The sequence below is a fragment of the Colossoma macropomum genome, unplaced genomic scaffold (genome assembly GCF_904425465.1).
Source record: "Colossoma macropomum unplaced genomic scaffold, Colossoma_macropomum, whole genome shotgun sequence".
NCBI lineage: Eukaryota > Metazoa > Chordata > Actinopteri > Characiformes > Serrasalmidae > Colossoma > Colossoma macropomum.
In genome coordinates this window covers 11225321-11246274 of record NW_023494807.1, presented here as the reverse complement: position 1 = coordinate 11246274, position 20954 = coordinate 11225321, and the positions used below count along the sequence as shown (strand labels likewise).

The 20954-nt window shown below is 37.4% G+C and overlaps 1 protein-coding gene across 1 annotated transcript; it reads left to right on the top strand.

Annotated features, from left to right (window-relative positions):
• The first annotated feature begins 155 nt into the window (after positions 1-155).
• Positions 156-20201, top strand: phkg1a (phosphorylase kinase, gamma 1a (muscle)). Its single transcript, XM_036556270.1, has 10 exons — positions 156-457; positions 2962-3092; positions 7783-7961; positions 8967-9021; positions 10180-10245; positions 10330-10493; positions 12858-12948; positions 13908-14061; positions 16401-16526; positions 17725-20201. Exons 2-10 carry the CDS (start codon positions 3010-3012, stop codon positions 17989-17991), a joined length of 1185 nt encoding a protein of 394 aa, XP_036412163.1. The 5' UTR covers positions 156-457; positions 2962-3009; the 3' UTR covers positions 17992-20201.
• The last annotated feature ends 753 nt before the right edge of the window (positions 20202-20954 follow it).

The following is a 20954-nucleotide window of genomic DNA, read 5'->3' as shown; positions in this document are numbered from 1 at the left end:
ATATTAGTCTTAAAGGCACGGCAACAAAAACAGTTTGCTTAATCTTTAGGGATTAAGAGAGGTGGTAAAATGGGCATGTAGAAACGAATTATGACTTTTTTGGTGTAGAAATGTCATAAGCGGTCCTCAGGGTAAAAAATGAAATATGGGTAAAAAAAGCAGGATATGGAAGGGCCCTTTAATGAATGAGAGCGCTAGCAGAGAGCTACCGAGGGTGTGACTGAGGGCTAATAGCTCTTGAATGTCGTCTAAGGCATTAAACCCGGCTGTGAACCTGCTCCGGGGTCTAATAGAGCCTTTTTTTTATTTTTGGATCGTGACATTCTCGTTTGCCCTTTCTGCGTCCTGTGATGTGAATGTGAACCTGCTCGCCTTTTCGCTTTTACCGGCTTGAGAAACATGGACTGACCGCGCGGCTGGACGCATCGACGACAGCAGAAAACCCTGATGCTTCGAGGTGTGTTTTTCTTGCTTAAACGTGACTGTATTACGACTATATGGAATAATGTATTAGGTTAGCAGACCGTAGGATAGTGCTTCTTCAAGGAAATCGGCTTCTTATTGGAATATTCCGTTCCACCTTAAATGGTTCTGCAGTTACATTCTGGCGACCGGCTTTGTATTTTCCAACTTCTTGTTCGAATTTTCCGTTCCACCTTAAATGGTTCTGCAGTTACATTCTGGCGACCGGCTTTGTATTTTCCAACTTCTTGTTCGAATTTTCCGTTCCACCTTAAAAGGTATCGCAGTTATATTCTGTCACCTGGCTTTAGTATTAGCCAGCTTCTTATGCAATTGTCCGTGCCACCTTAAATGGTACTGCAGTTACGTAGTGTATTAGCAGACCGTAGGATAATGCTTTTTCAAGGAAATTGGCTTCTTATTGGAATATTCCGTTCCACCTTAAATGGTTCTGCAGTTACATTCAGGCGCCCGGCTTTGTATTCGCCAGCTTCTTGCTCGAATTTTCCGTTCCACCTTAAATGGTACTGCCGTTATTTTCTGTCACCTAGCTTAAGTACTCGCCAGCTTCTTACTCAATTGTCCGTTCCACCGTAAATGTTACATTCTGACGCCGGCTTTGTATTTTCCAGCTAGTTGTTTGAATTTTCCGTTCCACCTTAAATGGTACAGCAGTTACGTGAGTCTGGCTTTGTATTCGCCAGCTTCTACTTTGAAATTTCCGTTCCACCTTAAATGGTGCAGCAGCTGCACTCTGGTGCCTATTCCCCAGCTTCTTATTTTATTCCACCTGCTGTATCATTTAAGGTGGAACGGAACATTTTCAACGAGAAGCCAGTTTCAGCCTCGTGAGTAAATGAGGTCACCGCACTGTAGTAAATGTGGTCACCAGACAAAACAACTGATAGTGGATAGTTTGAACTGACACTGTGATCCAAATAGAAAGCGGTGTATTTTTCTTTATTATCATTCTTTAATGTCTTTTAATGCGCACATATAGTTACACGAAAGAGGGGTTGTCGTTTTAAATGTCTAATTTCCATAACTCGTTCTGAATAGGGAATGAAAAGGTGACAGAATATAACTGCAGTACCATTTAAGGTGGAACGGAAAATGTGTTCAATGGAAATACAGTTCAGTGACATGCAATACACAAACTGTCCGCATGGGGGCGGACAGACAGCCCAGCTCGGTTCTGCTGCTGTGTGGATAAAAACGGTTTGTTTTTATTTAAAAGACCCTGCACAAGATGGTGCCTACACACTTAGAAAAGATGGGTTCTGCAGTAAAAGCAGTGGCTCTTTTTATAACCAAGAGTTCTATAAAGAACCATTTGCATGGTGAGACTGATGTAGAATGTTTTGTATTTGGATCTATATAGAACCTTTTTGAAAGTGGTTCTATGTGGCACCAAAAACTTCTGTTGTTACAAGTTTTTCATATAGTAACTAATAGCAGAACCCATTTAGGTACTATGTAGAACCACATACAACACATTCTTAATCAGTCTCCCTGAATGGTGCAAAGAACCATTTAAGCATGCAAATGGTTCTAGAACTGCTGTCTTCGCTAAAGAATGTTAGTGAGAACGTTATAATAAAGGAGAGGTTTGGTGAAAAATCATATTTGCACATTTTTTCCACTTATCCCAGATATGGTTGATCAGCCAAGCCAAAACTTTATAATAGTATGTCCTTATAAATATCCAATATCAATAATTATTATTTGTGCATTAATATGTGCTGTGATTATAATTATTTACCATTTATTCAGTGACGTAGAAATAATTAAAGCACTGTATAATGTTTTTTATCAATGTATTATATTTCAGTGTAATAGTTACTCCCATATAATTACATTATAAAATGGCAACTTTACAACATGGTGCAAATCAGGTTTATTAACATTTAAAAAAATATTAACCACTTCATAATGATAAACTGAACTTAAAGGGAAGGTTTATGCATCTTAAAGTAGCAGGACTGTAAATAAGTACTTAATCATTTAAAATTGTTTCATATTGTTTTTTGTTTTTACGCAAAGTGTGTAATATTTCAGGTTATGAGTATCAATTTACTAAATCATTATTAGCAAACTTATTAATGATTTGGTTTCTGCAATTTAAAATAAGTGTTAATAATTTGTAAATTGTTAACAGTTCAAATTGAACAGTTTATTAATGCATATGTAACTATGACCTAATTATTAACAGTTGTTAACAAACTATTAGATAATGATGAAAGTGGTGTTTATTGGAGGCTGTTACTATACCATCTTACTCTTGTCACCTAATGTACTTAATTTCTGCTGTTACACTGATAAGTTCACTGTATATAGAGTTATATAGAGTTCAACTCTCTCTCTCTCTATCTCTCTCTCAAACTCTCTCTCTCTCTCACTCTTTCTCTCTCTCTCTCTCTCTCTATCTCTCTCTCTAACTCTCTCTCTCTCACTCTTTCTCTCTCTCACTCTCTCTCTCTCTCTCTCTCTCTCTCCAAGGTTGTGGCCCAGTTTCCCTGGATAACCTGTGAAAGCTTCGTCATCATCATGACCAAAACGGACGAGATTCCTGACTGGGTCGGCGCTCAGGAGTTCTACGACAAATATGACCCGAAGGAGATTCTGGGAAGGTACCACAGAGCTGCGTCATTAACAGAACTTCATAATAAGTCACGCTGCAGGCGGACAACAGTAAATTAATTTAAGTGCGTGTAGATTTTATGGTGTCTTGCACACAAAATGCAATATTGTTTTATTCGTCCTCTCTTTAAGGGAGTCTGAATGAAGTGATGAAGCTCTTCACGCCACTTTCACTTTTCCTAAATGGACAGTAGCCCAGCGTCCTGTCTGTTCTGCTGGGAGCAAAGAGTCAGATGCGCTTAAAGATACTCAGCTTGTTTGTTTTGGGCTTCGTCTAATGTGGAGCTGCATCTCCAGAATCAGCTCAAAGATCCCAGCTGTGGGTGAAAGATCTCATACAGTTTCGGCTCCTGGATGAGGAGAAACTCTCTATTCTCCTCTCGCTTTTCAAAAGTGAAAAACATCCTGCGCACCGTCACAATTTGCCCATTTTGTGAGGAGCAAAGGACCTGTATTTGATCTATTTGATATATATTCTGACAGTTTATATTTGTTGATATGTGTTCTGCCCATTTTTTCATGGCATGGGAAACACAATGAAATTCCAAAAAAAAATTACGTCTTCTAGGATTTTTTTATAGCAGCAGTGGTCACTGTCCAGTCACTGAAGATCAGGCTCAGGCCGTCAGTCTTAGCTGTTTCATCCAGTTCATCTTCTCCCTGTAAAGTTGTGAACAAACACGATACACTGTCCTTAACAGTTGCTCACCCTCGTTGGCTGGCTGGCTAGCATTAGCACGTTACAACGAGCAAGTAGGCGGGTTTGCACAGAATAAAACAGATAGACGTTCCTTTTGACGCACTTTATTCATATTTCAGGCTTTTTTTTTTTACATGGCCTTATATAAGACTTACATATGTAAATGAGCTTTGTTCTGAGAGGCTGTGCCTCATTCAACCAGCAGTCCAGCAAATTCAAAATGGACTGTTTTTGCAGTGTAGTTTCCATATATGGACTGTATGGTCTGAGGAGTGAAGGGTGCGTTTTAAAACTTTTACCATGTTTACATTCCACAGTCTCTTATGAATGTCACTGTTTTATCTAAACAAAGCGAGGAAAATTCAGTTTCCCATAATATGAGCACTTTAATAGATATTTCCGTTTTCAAAGCAACACCGACTGGCGTTTGGTACTGAAGCATGTTTGTTGTTTGTAAATACATATTATCAATGTATATCAATCAGTCAGTCAACCTTTATTTAAAAGGAGTAAACTGAGGATGACCATCATTTACAATGTGGACAATACAGAAATCAGGGATTGAAAAAATAAGATTGTGAAAACACATCAAATGCTAAAAAAATAATAATAATAATATTAAAAGTACATTTAATGGTAAAAAATCAATCAAATCATATAAACCGTTAAAACCACAAAAATAAATTAACTTAATAAATAAACAGATCAAGTAGGAATAAAATACATACAAACATAGTTAATTAAATAAATAAAAGAATAGAAAATGTAAAACAATAACTTGGCAGTAACTAAAAAGTGAAAGTTGATAATAAAATAAATTAAAAGAATAGTATATGTGATACAGTAACTAAAACATACCAAAATCAATTTAAAAGTGAACTAAAATCAAATAAAACAGTGTCAGGGTGTGTGGAGGTGGTCAGACACTAAAAGTTTAAAATGCTCAGATGCACATCAGTATATCACATAACCATAATCCAGAATAGACAACAGAGTCGACATGCTTTAACAATCTTTTTCCTTCTGTGCTTTGAAAAACATTTTGTTATATACAGTTACCATGTTTGATATGGCCAGTGCATTAATATTGATGTCTATTATGTATGTTTGGACACTGCTGATAAAATTCCTAAGGGAAAATAACACAATCTTCACAGGCAACACACTTAAATATGACATTTTAGGGCACAATATTGGAAAAAAGTAAAACATATGATATGAAAAGTGCTGCAACTTTTGCACAGGACACATTTTATGTTCTGTTTGTTCCCCACACTTTGTTAAATTCAGTAAATAAACAGTAATTGTGTATTAATATGTGCAGAAGTGTGTCTTTGTAGAGGATGTATTAACTCAAGGACACGACGTCCACTCGCCCGATCACATGAAATTTGACCAGGGGTGATAAAACTTTGGCATACAGCTGCATTAGCACAGAGCTCCAGTTTTGCGGACCACTGGGTTGCCTAGACTACTCCCCCCTGACCCAAAGAAATCTGCTGCGAGAAGGTCAAGTGTCGTAATTCGCTCTTCATTCTCAGGAGGGCTCCTGGCCTTGTTTACATAATTCACGTGTCTTGTCTTTTTGCTCACAATCACGTGCAAATGTTTAGCACAGCAGTGCAAACACTAGTTGCTGCCAGTGGATTGGTCAGCGCTGAGCCGTTTACATAACCTGATCACAGCGGATGCCTCCAGTGGGGTGTGAGAGAAGGACACGGCGCCCACTCGCCCAGTCACCACTGCAGTTCTCTCTGTTTTACTATGAGAGGATGTTTTTTAAAGAGCCCATTTCATGGAAAAACCTAATTATCCTCAGTTTTATGAGACAAAAGAGTTTGGTTTAGTGTGTAAACATTGTTAAAGTCTTTAAAGCTGTTCGCTCCCCAATACGTACAGACCATATATGGAAACTGTTTTGAATGCATTGTTTTTGTGATGTCACAAAACACATTTACTATATTCGCCTATTCAGCCTATAGTACCTTAGCCCCACCCACTCTTGCTGAAGTTCTAAGGAGTGTTTCACTCTGTTTTTTTCAATTGAATGAGGCACAATACAGGGCAGCCAATCAGAACAGAGCTTATTTACATATATCAGTCTTATAGGTACAGTAACAAAAACAGCCTGTTTAATTGTATGTGATAAAAAAAGGTTGGAAAATGATCATGTAGAAATTAATCATGACTGTTTTTGGTACCTAATTGGCCCTTTAACCAAATTTTTTACTTTAAATTTTCACTCACACGTCCTTTTACTTTAAGTCAGCTGCTTAAAAACCCTTGAAACCACACTGAGCTTTAATTAGCCTGGCGCATGAATACACAAAGCTAGTTATCTGTCACTATGATAACCAGCAGTATCACATTCTCACATATTATTAACATTGCTGTAAAACACTTACAGCCCCTAACTATAGCAGTTAAAGGGAAATTTCATCCATTTTCCAAAATTTCAGCATTATTAAAAGATTGAGATGTAAACAGAGTCGTTCAGAGTGGTTTGGTGCGAAACGCTCCATTCTAGAGAAACTAACCGAGTCAGAATTGTTCCTGACGTCCACCTCTAAAAGCTCCCTCACAGAAATTTACTACATGAAATGGTTATGAATTCACTGCCTGATGACTGAGACACTGTTTTATGATAGTTTTGAGAACTAATATATAGTAATCCATTCATGGTGGAGGGATACATAATATGGAGGGTGCTGTGAGGCAAAATAGTCCCCAAAGAAAACGTATTATTTCATATTTTCCACTATTTTACCATCATCAACATTCCATATAAAACTCAGTAGACTCGTGTAGGTTCACTGTCACAGTCACAGTTTGATTGAATGACGTTCTGCTACAGTCAGTAAGTTACTTAATATTTGACTCATTGCCATTTAAATACGTCGTCTTTGCTCATTATTTACTGATCTTTCCTCTCTGTTTATGCAGTTTTACTCTGAAGTGGAAGTTGTTACCTAACAGATGTTTCTGAGCTACTCATGTCAGTCAGTTAACTATTTACTCTCTGACGCATGACCCTCCTAAAGTCCCACACTCAGACATTTTATAAACGTGAGGGTGATTTGATGCTCCTCAGTGTGACTCTAGACTCTTTCTGCTGTTTTTTGTATTACATTTCACTCCCTGTTTAAGGTAAGAAAAAAGCAATGAAGGATTCAGATCTTAGATATTTATAATGATTATTTTATTATCTGTTTAAACCCAAGGCACAAACAGAGATACTCATAAGCTAAATATATACAAAATCATCATTTATAATGTACTTGGGAAAATAATACTTACATTTTTAAAACTTTTAAATTTTTAAATTTGGATTTCTTTTAAAGTGAAAATAAAAGATTTTTTTTTAGCTTAATTTTTAAATAAAAAAATGCTATCCCCGTTTTCATGTCACTATCGAAACATAAAGAGTTTGAGTCCTTAGGCGGAGCCTTTTTTAGCCACACCCCTGCATTTTAGAGCAGGAAGTGAGGCTGCAACCATGTCCTTCATGGCCACTTGGTCAGCAGTGTCCCAAAGTCTGAAATAATTAAGTCATTTTTTTGTTTTTTAATGAAGATTTGTGTTTGCTAGTCATGTACTAGCTATCGTTTTTGAGTTCTACTGATACATTTGGTAAAGTTTGGGAAGAATTTTCAATCATACGTTTTAATAAAATAAACATAATTAAGGTATCGGGTCACTCAAAGCTAAAGGATTTTAGTCTAAAGTCCAAGAGCAGTTAAAAGTCCTAAAGGTCAACACTGGCTCTGAACCAGGTCTCAGATTGTATGTATTATATTGTACTGAACCCAAGCAGCCCCAGTCTTTTTACTTATTGTGACTCCCTGCATCTTCTATTTTGATTTTAATTGTAGGAAATAATGAAGCCTAGAAGTGTTTCATATTTGCATATTTTCAAAAATGTCAGCAAACTGTTTGAAGTTTGTTCAATGTTCTGAATGCCTTGTTCTGGTCGTTTGCAGGGGGGTCAGCAGCGTGGTCCGCCGCTGTGTAGATAAGCGCACAACACAGGAATACGCAGTGAAGATCATAGACATTACTCCGTCTGATAAGATGACACCTGCGGAGATCCAGGAGATCAGAGATGCCACAGTGAAGGAGATCGAAATCCTCAAGAAAGTGTGCGGCCAAGAAAACATCAGTGAGCATCCACACTTCATACACCTGAGGGCAGATTTTAGGACAAAGCCTAAGAGCAGACTGTAGGACAAAGCCTGAGAGCAGACTGTAGGACAAAGACTGAGAGCAGACTTTAGGACAAAGACTGAGAGCCGACTGTAGGACAAAACCTGAGAGCCGACTGTAGGACAAACACTGAGAGCAGACTTTAGGACAAAGACTGAGAGCCGACTGTAGGACAAAACCTGAGAGCAGACTGTAGGACAAAGACTAAGAGCAGACTTTAGGACAAAACCTAAGAGCAGACTTTAGGACAAAGACTGAGAGCAGTCTGGAGGACAAAGACTGACCGAAGACTGCAGGACAAAGACTGACAGAAGACTGCAGGACATTGACTTACAGAAGGACAAAACCTGAGAGCAGACTGTAGGACAAAGACTAAGAGCAGACTTTAGGACAAAACCTAAGAGCAGACTGTAAGACAAAGACTGAGAGCAGACTGTAGGACAAAGACTGAAAGCAGGCAATAGGATAAAGACTGAGAGCAGACTGCAAGACAAAGACTGAGCAGCCTGTAGGACAAAGACTGAAAGCAGATGATAGGATAAAGACAAAGCAGTCTGTGGCACAAAGACTGAGCAGCCTGTAGGACAAAGACTGAAAGCAGATGATAGGATAAAGACAAAGCAGTCTGTGGCACAAAGACTAAGAGCAGACTGTAGGACAAAGACTGACATCAGACTGTAGGACAAACAACGAGAGCTGACTGTGGGACAAAGACTGAGAGTTGACTGTAGACGTTGTCTAGCGTATAACTGATCTACAATCATTGGCCATTTTAAAAGAAACATCTATTGTATTGGTGCATCAGCCAAATGATGTCTGGTCAGCGGTGGTCCTGTGGTGGTGCAGCAACAGTAATTTGGTCTGGGGTGCCCAAACTTTTGCATACATTTGCATGCCGTAACTTTGTTAGTGAAACAAAACTGCATCATCGTAGCTTTAAACATGTGCGTTGTTTCTGCAGTTCAGCTGAAGGACTGCTACGAGACAAAAGCCTTCTTCTTCCTGGTCTTTGACTTGTGAGTATATTTCTAAATGACTTTAACTGATTAAGACCACTTTACCTTTCACTGCTGTTTGGAATCGTTGTTTTAAAAGTACATTTGTTGCAGATACGTGCATAACAATACACATTTTTTCGATGTTTACAGAGCTGTAGAAGATTATAAAATGACTGAGAGAGCTTTAAAATATCAAGAATTATTTTATAAAAAGAATGCCTCGCTTTCTAATTAACACGTAATAAAGAAGACCATGTTTCAAAAATTGAATTAGGTACTCTTTTTAAATGAATACCTGTACTTCTACTTTTACTTTTTTACTTTTAACTTGTACTTTTAACTTTAAGTTTATCTATGAGCATGTAATTTAATACTTTTATACTTTCACCGGATTTGATACTTTAATACTTTTATACTTTTATACTTTCACCAGATTTTATACTTTGACTCTTTTATAATTTCACTTGATTTTATACTTTTATACTTTTATACTTTCACTAGATTTTATACTGTAATACTTTTTTACTTGTACCCGATTTTATACTTTAATACTTTTATACTTTCATACTTTCCCCAGATTTTATACTTTAATACTTTTATACTTTAATACTTTCACCTGATGTTATACTTTTATACTTTATACTTTTTCATTTATACTTTTAAGTAAAGTACTCCTGCCACCTCTGTTCAATCTACCCTATACAACCTATTCTATACAGTACACTCTTAAAAAAGATGGTTCTTCAAGGGTTCTTTAGTAAAGACAGTGGTTCTATATAGAACCATGAACACTCAAAGAACCATTTGCATGCTTATATGGTTCTCTGCATGGTGAAATGGTTCTTCAGACTGATGGAGAATGCGTTGTATAGAGTTCTGTATAGCATCAAAAAGATTTATGCTATTGTTACAAGCTTGACATCATAACAACAGCAGAACCATTTTCAATAAGGTTCTCTATAGAACCATATACAACACATTTTTCATCAATCTGAGCCATTTCGTCAAGCAAAGATCAATTTAAGCATGCAAATGTTTCTTTCAGTATTCGTGGTTCTATATGGAACTGTTGTCTTTACTGAAGAACCATCTTTTTAAGAGTTTATAACTGTACAGTAGCATTTTTCTAACGTGCTGTAGAAGAACAGATGTGATTGTCTCTTCTTACTTTTTCAGGATGAAGAAAGGAGAGCTGTTTGATTATCTCACTGAAAAAGTCACACTGAGCGAAAAGGAGACCAGGTCGGACACTTTGATCACATTCATCACCTCTAAAGCCACAGTTATAAACGCACGTATGTATAAGCGCTTTTCTCCTGTTTGCAGAAAGATCATGCGTGCTCTGCTGGAAGTTGTCCAGTACCTGCACTCCCAGAACATCGTCCACAGAGACCTGAAGCCTGAGAACATCCTGCTGGACGACAACATGAACATCAAACTGACTGATTTCGGCTTCTCTGTGCAGATCGCACCAGGACAAAAGCTCAAGGGTACGTCCGTCCTTTATCACTGTTTATAAAACGGATAGTTCCGGTCCTAAAATCCAATTGGTTGAGCTGCGTTCGAAGCCGTTGTAAAATCCACAATATACGCACACCTATAACCGCCTCACAACAACTGAACTCTGTATCACTGTACCACAGCACAAAACAACCCTTGTGCTGTTGATGGAATAATCTTTGACTCTAATGCTGCTCACATGGAGCACTGAGTGTACTGATGAAGTAAGAATGCATTTTTTATTTAAACTGAGGGGCTGGAGACTTATGTTCTTAACTAGAACTGGGCTGGTCAGCTAGCTAACAGATAGCAAACAACCTAAACAGACCCATCATTAATATCTCAGGCTTGTATTAAAGTACTTATGGTACGATTAACTGTAAAACAGCAGTATAAAAGTAAAAATGTCATTTGAATGTTTTACACACTTCAAATGTTTTAGTAAATGGCTCCGTACTCCCTAAATAGTGTTCTAGCCATGAAAGTTTAGAAATTCTAGCCTCTACAGCCAAACAGTGCATCATTTATTGACTGTGGATGTGTCTGAATCCCAAATGACTATTTTTTAGCTGTATTTTGCTCTGTTGGGCTGCAGGATCCAGTATTTAAACTCCTACGTAGTGCACTATGTAGGGAGCAGGGAAGCCGTTTGAGATTCAGCCCAGTGTGTGAAGAGGATGCCGCTGGATTGGTGCTAAATAAGACTCTGGGTGGTGATTTGGTGACCAAATGGAATACTTGCTGATGTCGATTATTATTATAAATAACAAATTATTTTCTGAAAAATTGTGTATTTGTATCATATTTTATGTTTTTGCTGTTGTTTTATGAAAGCAATAAGCCACTTAAGGCGATTTTATCATAGGGAAGGGAGTTTTACTCTCATGTCTAAACTCTAAAATCACAGTAACCCACAGCCTCTCGTGGCTTATTACTTTATTATACAATGTTAGTTTGCAGGTTACGTGTGTTATTACACTATATAAAAGCGTCCACACTGCCCTCTTTAAGTGTGACTTATGTGGTCATATGAGACTAAGGCCACCAGGCCCAATGCCAAGCATAAGCTAGAGGAGTATAAAGCCCCCCAGCATTGGGCTGTGGAGCAGTGGAACTGTATTCTCTGGAGTGATGGAGCTCCATCCAGTACCTTTGGGATGAGTTGGAGTGACCCAGAACTGACCATCCAACACCAGTACCTGACCTCACTAATGCTCTTGTGGCTGAATAATAGGGATGGGATTCACCGAAGGTGAACGATATGATAATATCATGATACTTAAGTCAGATCCAGGCAGTAAGCGCAGTGTGTAAATGATTAAAAAAAGGTTTAAATGAAAATAAATTAAACATTGGATTAGAAATTAATTTAATATATTGTCATTTAAACTGAGCTGAAAGCTGCTCAGATAGGAATGCTTTCAGGCCGGATTTAAAAGTGTTATGTGTGTAGTGTTATATTATATATATTAAATTATACAGTTATTAGCATGTGAAGTGCTGGAGTGGTCAGTAGTGGTCAGTACTGTAGACAGACCTACTCAGGTTATCCGTTCCTTCTCAGCTCAGAAAGGTTAAAGTGCAGATGGACACTTGAGGAGCTGCTTGCTGGTCACCGGGTGAAAAGTTCTGACCTTTTACTGGGAACAGGGTGCGGCCTTTAGGACAGAGTTCAATTAATTCTGTTTCTTATTGATGTTTCTGATCAAGGATCACAAAGATGCTCCCAAAATGAATGAATATACCGATGGGCCCAGAGTTTATTACACACTTCTGTAACCTAAGAATAGCTTAACCAGTTTGCATTGAAGTCCCTGTAGTTACTGTATAATAAGCCTTAGTATAAACCTGGGATTTTAAATGGAATGGAGGTTAAATGGTTTTAATATGAGTTTAAAAACTGTTGAAACACAATGAATATTATATTTTTATGCTTCATTGGACAATAATCATGTTCTGTTTAATTTGGTGTTAATGATAATAGCAATAATGCTAAAAAGAGTTATTATTATTACTATTATTATCATTTTTGTTTCTGTCTTTTTCTTCTAGATAATAATAATAATAATATAATAATAATTCTTATAATATTGATTTTATTATCATTGATATTGTACTAAATATTTATACTAATATTATAACAATCATATTATTATAATACGATAATTATTATTTTATTGTTAGTCTTCTTTTACTTCTTGATAATAATAGTTATGATAATAATCATAATGATAATAGTAATAATAATCGTTATTAGCATTATTATTATGCAGTTATAGATATCAGTGACCTAAACCATCGACTAATCAGATCTTTGTTTGTTTATTTTTATTGTTTATTGACTGGGACTGCAGAGGTGTGTGGAACTCCAGGTTATCTGGCTCCAGAGATCATTGAGTGCTCGATGGATCCTCATCATGCAGGATATGACACTGCAGTGGACATGTAAGTGATACTGTTTAACAATTCGGTTACATAACTGCTGAGTCTGTGACCCCCTTATATACAGCTCTGTGCAGAAGACCAGCTGAAAATATGATCTATAAATCTGAGTAACTCTGAGACTCTAAAGCGTCAGGCTTGCAAGTGCTCAGAAAAGCTTGGAAAGGCTTGAAAAGGAAAGAAAAGTTTCAGAAAGGAAAGGCTCGGAAAGGAAAGAAATGGTGTGGAAAGTAAAGGAAAGGCTCAGGAAGGAAAGAAAAGGCTTGGGAAGGAAATGAAAGACAAGGAAAGACTCAGAAAAGGAAAGGAAAGGCTCAGAAAAAAAAGAAAAGGCTTAGAAAGGAAAGGGAAGGAAAGGCTCGGAAAGGAAAGGAAAGGAAAGGAAAGGCTCAGAGAGGAAAGAGAAGGGAAAAGAAAGAAAGGAAAGGAAAGGAAAGGAAATCCAAAACTACTGAAAAGAGGAAGGAGAGCTGTAAAGAAAGAGAAAGGGAACTTGCGCCCAAACTAAAGAAGGAAACAACATTAAAGGCACAGTAGCGAAAACTCTAAGGGATAAAGAGAGGTTGGAAAATTGTCATATAGAAATTAGCTGTGATTATTTATGTTTATTTCTGTTTATTCTAATGTTATATTGTGGTTTTACTAGCAAAAACATCCACACAGCAAAAATAAAAAAAAACATGCATGTCCCTATTGCAAGGTGAAGAATACAAACCCTCCTATGTTTATCACTGTAGGCCTCTATACCTAGTGGCACTTTTTCACTTTGCTGACTTTTTCTCCACTTGCTGCTACAGACGCATGTGCAAGATTCTGAGTGAGGTTTAGTGGGGTGTGATGATTGGTTGGTGGAGTATTGCCCCACCAAATGACCCCACTGACCTCCAGTCTGTGACCTCTTCCTGCAGCTGAAAGAAGCTCACAGAATAACAGACCACTAAAATGATGTAATGTCCCCACAGATGGAGCGCAGGCGTGATCATGTACACGCTGCTGGCTGGATCTCCACCCTTCTGGCATAGGAAGCAGATGCTGATGCTGCGGATGATCCTGGCGGGGAATTACCAGTTCACATCGCCGGAGTGGGACGACCGCTCGGACACTGTCAAAGACCTAGTACGCTATGAGTGACTATTAAAGCAGAACTGCATGATAAAATTCAGCATCTATAAGCTGTTTATGTGGCTTATGAGATCTCGTATAGCGAGATTTGAGTCTTACATAGTGACTGAGAGCGTCTGGGCACAACCATGTGAAATTTTGGGCTGAATGTGGATGCGTCGGGGGGCAGGTGGGGCACAATGACTTATTAGAGTGGGAAGAAACTGAGTAGGAAAATTTCTAAATTAGTGATGGTGGAGCTCAAAGTAGGTGGTGTTAGTGTGCTCGTTGACATAGTCCACACCTTCTGTTAGCTCAATGAGCTTTAGCATCATAGGATATCACTGGGCAAGTAATTAAAGTTATAAAAGTGGCTGAATGTGGTTTCCATCATTCACAGTTGAAATCATTCAGCTGGAGTAAGAATGATGTGGAAATAATTGGCAAATGTGTGAAAAAAGCATGCGAAAAGACTCCTGTTGTCTTTGGCAAACAAAAATAGTGTGTGTATCTCTGCCTGTCTTGCCAGTCACTGTTTCTGAATGCTGAAGCTATTTTTTGGTCCATTTCTCTGCTGTAATCTGTGTATGCAGCTAAAAATCACATTGCATTTAAAAAGTGACCTTGTTGGACACCATCGTTGTGGACAGTATAACCAAGACCATCAATGTTATTGTTTTAAACAGCTGATCAGGCTTAATAAACTAACCTTTTACCATATCCTGTTGGCAAACAAGCCAAAACATCTCTTTTCCTTTGAGTTAACGTCTTCCAAAGCTGCACCAAAGGTTTAACAGGTTTTCAGTAGATGTTTATTCTCATTATGAGATTAAAAAAAATCCTTTTTTACAAACATGTAGCTCGGATTCTAAAACATGGGGTCTGTTTTACAAAGGACATTTAACTTAACCTTGACCTTCAGCTTCACCAGACCTAATAAACACTGTCACAGTAAACATTCTCTGGTTTAAAACAGCGACGCAATCCACACATCACGCTGACCATCAGGACTTACCCTTTGTATCCAGAGTGACTGTCTGAAGTTTTAGCGAAGATCCAGTCAGTAATCCAGTTCAGAAAACCACCGTTTACCTCCATTTAAATACCCATTTAAATCTCCACAGAAATGTGTTCGGTGTAAATCTTTCACAAACAGAGTTTAGTGCTGATAATCAGAAATGCAGAGATAAATACACATAAAAAATGAATCATATGCAGTCATTATTCCTATGGGGGGGGGAACTGCAGTGTCCCATTCACTACACTTTCCCTCTTTCCCTCAAAATCTCACAAACAGGCCCTAAAACACATTTTAACAGATAAATATCAATAAATATGACAAATATTATTATAAAATTAATGATATTTAGCTTTGTCTTTCAGTTTACATTGATTTTGAGTACTAAAAAATCTGATATTAAATATGCAACTCAGTTTGTAATTAAAAATAAAGCCAGTCTTGCTGTGTATCAGAGTTTTAGCACTCAGCCTGAATCCAAGAGGACAGAAAATCAATAAAAACCTGCCCACTTTATGCTAATTGTTTATTTTTACTCATAATAACCAACAGAATGAATCACCATCAAAATCATTGCACTTTCAGCTCACAGACACTCCAGACAAACAATTTCTGAAAAGGTATCTGAGGTGTAACTTGTTTTCAAGTTATAATTAAAAATTACAAAATTTAGCAGGCACTGGGTATATTTTTGATCAGAAATGACCCAAATTAATAAAGATATCAAATTTCTGTTAGCATTTACATGTCAAACAATGGCATATCTGAGCAGCCCAGGGTCTCCTGAAAATAACAACATATGGCATGTAAATACTTTATGTAATTGACCAAAAATTTTCAAAAAATTCTTGGGTTTTAAGGGTTAAAGACTCAGGCTGTGATTAATCCTGTGATTGATTATGTTCATAATTAACCGCCAGTCACATGAACTTGAAGACAAGCGGGTACTTTTTAGGAACAAGCAGCAAAACTGTGTAAACAACAAGCTAAACTGTGTAAATTTGTATAAAATAAAGCATTTCTAGTGTTAAAAAGGCAGCGCTGTCACTATTGGTGCTTTTACCTTTATAATAATGCTTGAAGTTTTTCATTTTTATGTATAGTCTCTTGTTTTTTTGCTGAAAAGAGAAATTTTAATGTAATGTTTGGCCCAAATTTGAAATGAAAAAGTGGTAGATAAGTAGTTTTAAGTAGTTTTCTGTTGCATTTCTATCAGGGCCAGTCTCCTGGACCCAGACTGAACTTAATTCTAGACTAAGACAGGCCACGACTGGACTGCTTATTTCTTTATTCTTTCTTTATTCACTCATATATTACTATGTTTAAATGTCTGCAGATTTCCAGAATGTTGGTGGTGACTCCAGAGCAGCGCTGCACCGCCACAGAGGCCCTAAACCACCCCTTCTTCCAGCAGTACGTGGTTGAGGAGGTGCGACATTTCAGCCCATACAAGAAGTTCAAGGTGAGCTTTGTTGTCCCAATTAGAAACAACTTGAACGAACCAAAAATGCACAATAACTTCAGTTCACATTGGCATCCCGACTGTGTTTGATATTTAAATATCCAGTTAATCGCAGTGAAGGGAAACAACAAGGTCAAAAAAAAGAAAAAAACAAGTGACAGCATTGATATTCCACAAAACTTTATAACATTATAGTTTATAAGAGAAATGTACTTTAACTGTTACTGGTTGTTCCATCGGTCTAGCATTTAACCCATAGTTTATATACAGGGTGATTCAAAAAGATTCATCTGATTTCAGAATGATTTATTTCACTTGTAAATCGTTACAGATCAATGCAGTAAACTGTAAATGGTTTAAATGAGCATAAAGTTTATTATGTAATGGTAAAAGTGCTCAATATGAACCTCCTCCAGCTGTACGGACAACATCAACGCCATAGTCAAACTCATGCCATACTGGATTGAGCATGCTGGGTGTCGCTGCACTCATCGACCCCCCCAGAATTTTGATTTTGAGACATTTGGGGGGCGGGGGAGTGTAAGAGATTAATTAGGGGGTCCTGGTTCTTCCAAGAACCCTATTTCGCATCGTGGGTGTCTTGATGCACATTAACCTGTTAATATTCTTTTTTTTCTGATCGTGGACGATAAGCATTGTGAATCAAATATAATTAGATTTTATCATATAAAATGCGATGCAATAAGGTTGTAAAGCTTAGTTCATTTAATTTCGAGATGTAACTTTGTAGCCTACAGTTTTTGTTTACTATTATTATTATGAGCTGTAATAACACAGTTTTTTCCAACTGCATCATGTGCAATATGTAATATGCATCTTGCATGTTTATTTATATTATTTTTTATTTATTTGATGTCTTTTAAGAAAATGACTACACCTTCAAGAAGCACTGTTGCCTTTTAGGGGAAAATTTGATTTTTGCAATTACTGAAAAAATACATAAACACATGTGAAAGTTATGTTAGCATTCTTTTCTAATTCTGTACTGAAAACATATGAAATCGTGATGCAAAAACGTGGTTTGTGTATCGTTGCACCTTTAATTTAACTGTAAATCAAGCATTTATCAGGTTGTTAATCTATTACACTTGTTTTGCGATGAGATTTGTCCGTACACAACACTGATGGACTGAGTCTGTTTTGAATAATTTCTTGTTTTGGTCATTTTATTTCTCAGGTCCTCTCTATAACAGTCCTGGCCGCGATGCGCATTTACTGCAACTATCGTCGCGCCAAGCCCGTAACCAAGGAGGTGATCAAGAGCGATCCTTACGCAGTGAAACCCATTCGCAAGCTCATCGACGCCTGCGCCTTCAAGATCTACGGACACTGGGTGAAAAAGGGCCAGACGCAGAACAGAGCCGCCCTGTTCGAGAACACTCCAAAGGCCATCCTGCTCTCCATAGCTGCCGAGGCAGACGATCCGGCGCTGCGAACGTGGTAGAGGAGAGCAGAGCCCATTGAAATGAATGAAAAGGGAAAACAGGAGCTGAGGTGAACCAAACCTCTGTACAGATACTCCAGCTAAAATACTGCTTCAGTACAGCAGAACTGCTCTGTATGTATTCATACTTGAGTTAAAGTACAAAAGTACTGGCTTTTAAATGTACTTATGTTTTAAAACAAAAGTTCTGTGAGTTGTTGCAGTGATTCTGATGAATAATTCCTATTCAGGAGACCTGTGTGGCTGCAGAGATTAACAGCTCACTCAGTTTTTAAGGTCTGCAGCCACACAGGTCTTAGAAATTGTTCATTAAATACAATGACTGCAGTGACTCACAGGACACTCTGAAGATAAAGGTACTGTACAGGTACACTTTTATTCCCAAACGATAAAAAATGTACCCAGAAAGAAACAAAATCCCTAAAGGACCCAAATCCTACATTTTGCTTGTATTTTTTTTCTTTACAATGTTATAACATTCATTTGATTCATTTTATTACTGTATCTTTAAGACATATTTAAATAATTTTCTGTTCTGATTGGCTGTCTTGAATTGCACCTTGTTTCAATGTGAATGTGTGGGGCTAAACTGCTGTAGGCTGAATGGGCGGGGCTAAACTGCTTAGGCGGAATGGGTGGAGCTAAACTGCTGTAGGCTGAATGGGTGGAGCTAAACTGCTATAGGCTGAATGGGTGGGTCTAAACTGCTACAGACTAAATGGGGGGGCTAGAGTGCTGTAGTCTGAATAGCTGAATATATGTAAGTGTATTAGTTTTTGTGACATCACAAAAACAGTGAATTCACAACAGGCTGTTTTTGCAGTTTAGTTTCCATACATAGACTGTGTCGACTGGGCAGTACTTTTCTTTATATATATATATATATATACACATAAGAAATTTAACTGCAGGAGAATATGGCACAGTTAGGTTCCCTAATTAAAGGCACTGAAAACGTACCCTTAAGTGTATCATTGAGGTGACAACTGACAGACTGATGGCTTTAACTCAAGTGAAAATACAGAGGGAATAGTTCTACATACAGAAATGATGCAGATGCTTGGTGTTTTGTCCACCCCTGAACAAGAATGTGATTGAGGAGAGGTGAACCTCCTCATAAAGCATGTCTAACTGTTAAAGTGTGTTAAACTGCACCTTTTTTACATTTATGCAAAGGGGAAATAATAATATTCTTGTTGTTATTTATTTGAAATTAAACAGAGAGATCTGAGTTTTACAGTTCATCAAACAAACTGTAACAGTACAGTAAAATAATCTATGATCTTTGATATGGAAGCGTGGCAGTCAGGATATCCACAGCTTCACAACAGACTGGTGATGCTGTAATGTTAAAACTGTATAAAGCTTTATTTAATATTTAATAATTAATAAATAAGTGTAATTTATTTAATTCACACCTAAATAGCAGAGCAGATATCGAGGGTTCTAGAATACAGTTGCATGCAAAAGTCTGAACACCCCAATCAAATTACATTCTTTAAGATGTTAACACATCCTCAACAGAGAACTTAAGTATGGTGCAAATTTTAAAATTTTGCAGAAATTCTACTCACATGCTGAATTAAACATATTGGAAAAAATATAACAATATAAAATGTACCGTAACATTTGCACAGGCCTCATTTCATGTTTTATTCTTTTCCCAATGTGTTGAATTCAGCAAATAAACAGTAGCTGTGCATTAAAATGTGCAGAAATGTGTCTCTGAGGATGTGTAACTTATTTACACTCAGAAAATCCACACAAATATGGAATTCGACGAAGGGCGCCCAAACTTATGCATATATGGCTGAGCCATCATCTTTTACTGTTTTGTTGCTTAGCAACCTTAGTCTGCTGTTATCAAACTACGTTGGTGTTTTTTGTTATTATTATTAATAGTAAATTGCATTATTTATTGAATGTTGGTGTGTTTTATCATGTTATATTTAGTCAGCAGTTTCCAAAAGCAACAAGCCGCATGAGGTCATGTGTTTACAGTCATATTGCCACAATTAAAGGGCAGTTTGGGCTAAAAACGCCCTTTAACCACCACTATAACACACTGCCTGGAGTGATTTATTGCTGTTTATAGACATATCAAGCCTTCGTTTTCTGCCTTAGATAAAACAGATTTCAGTGACGCTGATGAAGCACTGATACCAACTGACCTCATAGTCAGTATTAATAAAGAGGTTCCAACAACCTGATGTGTGGCTTTATTGTCCAATGGTGTTTTCTTCTTCTTTTTCTTCTTCTTCTTTTTCTTCAACACTCAGTACTCGGTAACAGTAATGTCAGAGCCGGTTTATGAGGAGCCTGACCTCTTCCTATTTCCCTCGTTCTATCAAAAACATGACTGCAAAACAGCAGAGGGCGCCTGCAAGCGAGTCCTCAATGAATGAGAGTAAATGGAGCTCAACGGCTAAACATTACTGCTACTGAGTGCTGATTGTTTAGCATTGCTGCTACTAAGTGGTGCAGCTCATTGGCTGTTCACGCCCACAGACGTGATAAAGTACATGAGATGCTGTATAAAGTTTAAAAGCTCTTTAAAATATAACAGCAGTGTTAAAATGTTTTATGCTGTTCTGTGTTCAGGAAATGATTGTATTCTTTTATATTGAAAACAATTAAGCATTTATAAACTATGATTCCACTCAAATGCTCCATATTAACCCATTCATTTTGGACTCGCTCGGGAGCGCCCTCTAGTGTTTGAGAAACCCAGAAGACATTACAGAGCGGTAGTTCTCCCAGAGAACATGTACAGAGGAGAAAATAATAGTTTATAAATGCTTAAACATTTTTAATGTAAAAGAATTCATTCATTTCCTGAGCACAGAACAGCATTTTACAAACATTTTAACACTGCTGTTATATTTAAAGAGCTTTTAAACTCGAGTTATAGGAGTTTAAAACGGCGCCTCATGTACGTTCATGACGTCTGTGAGCGCGAACAG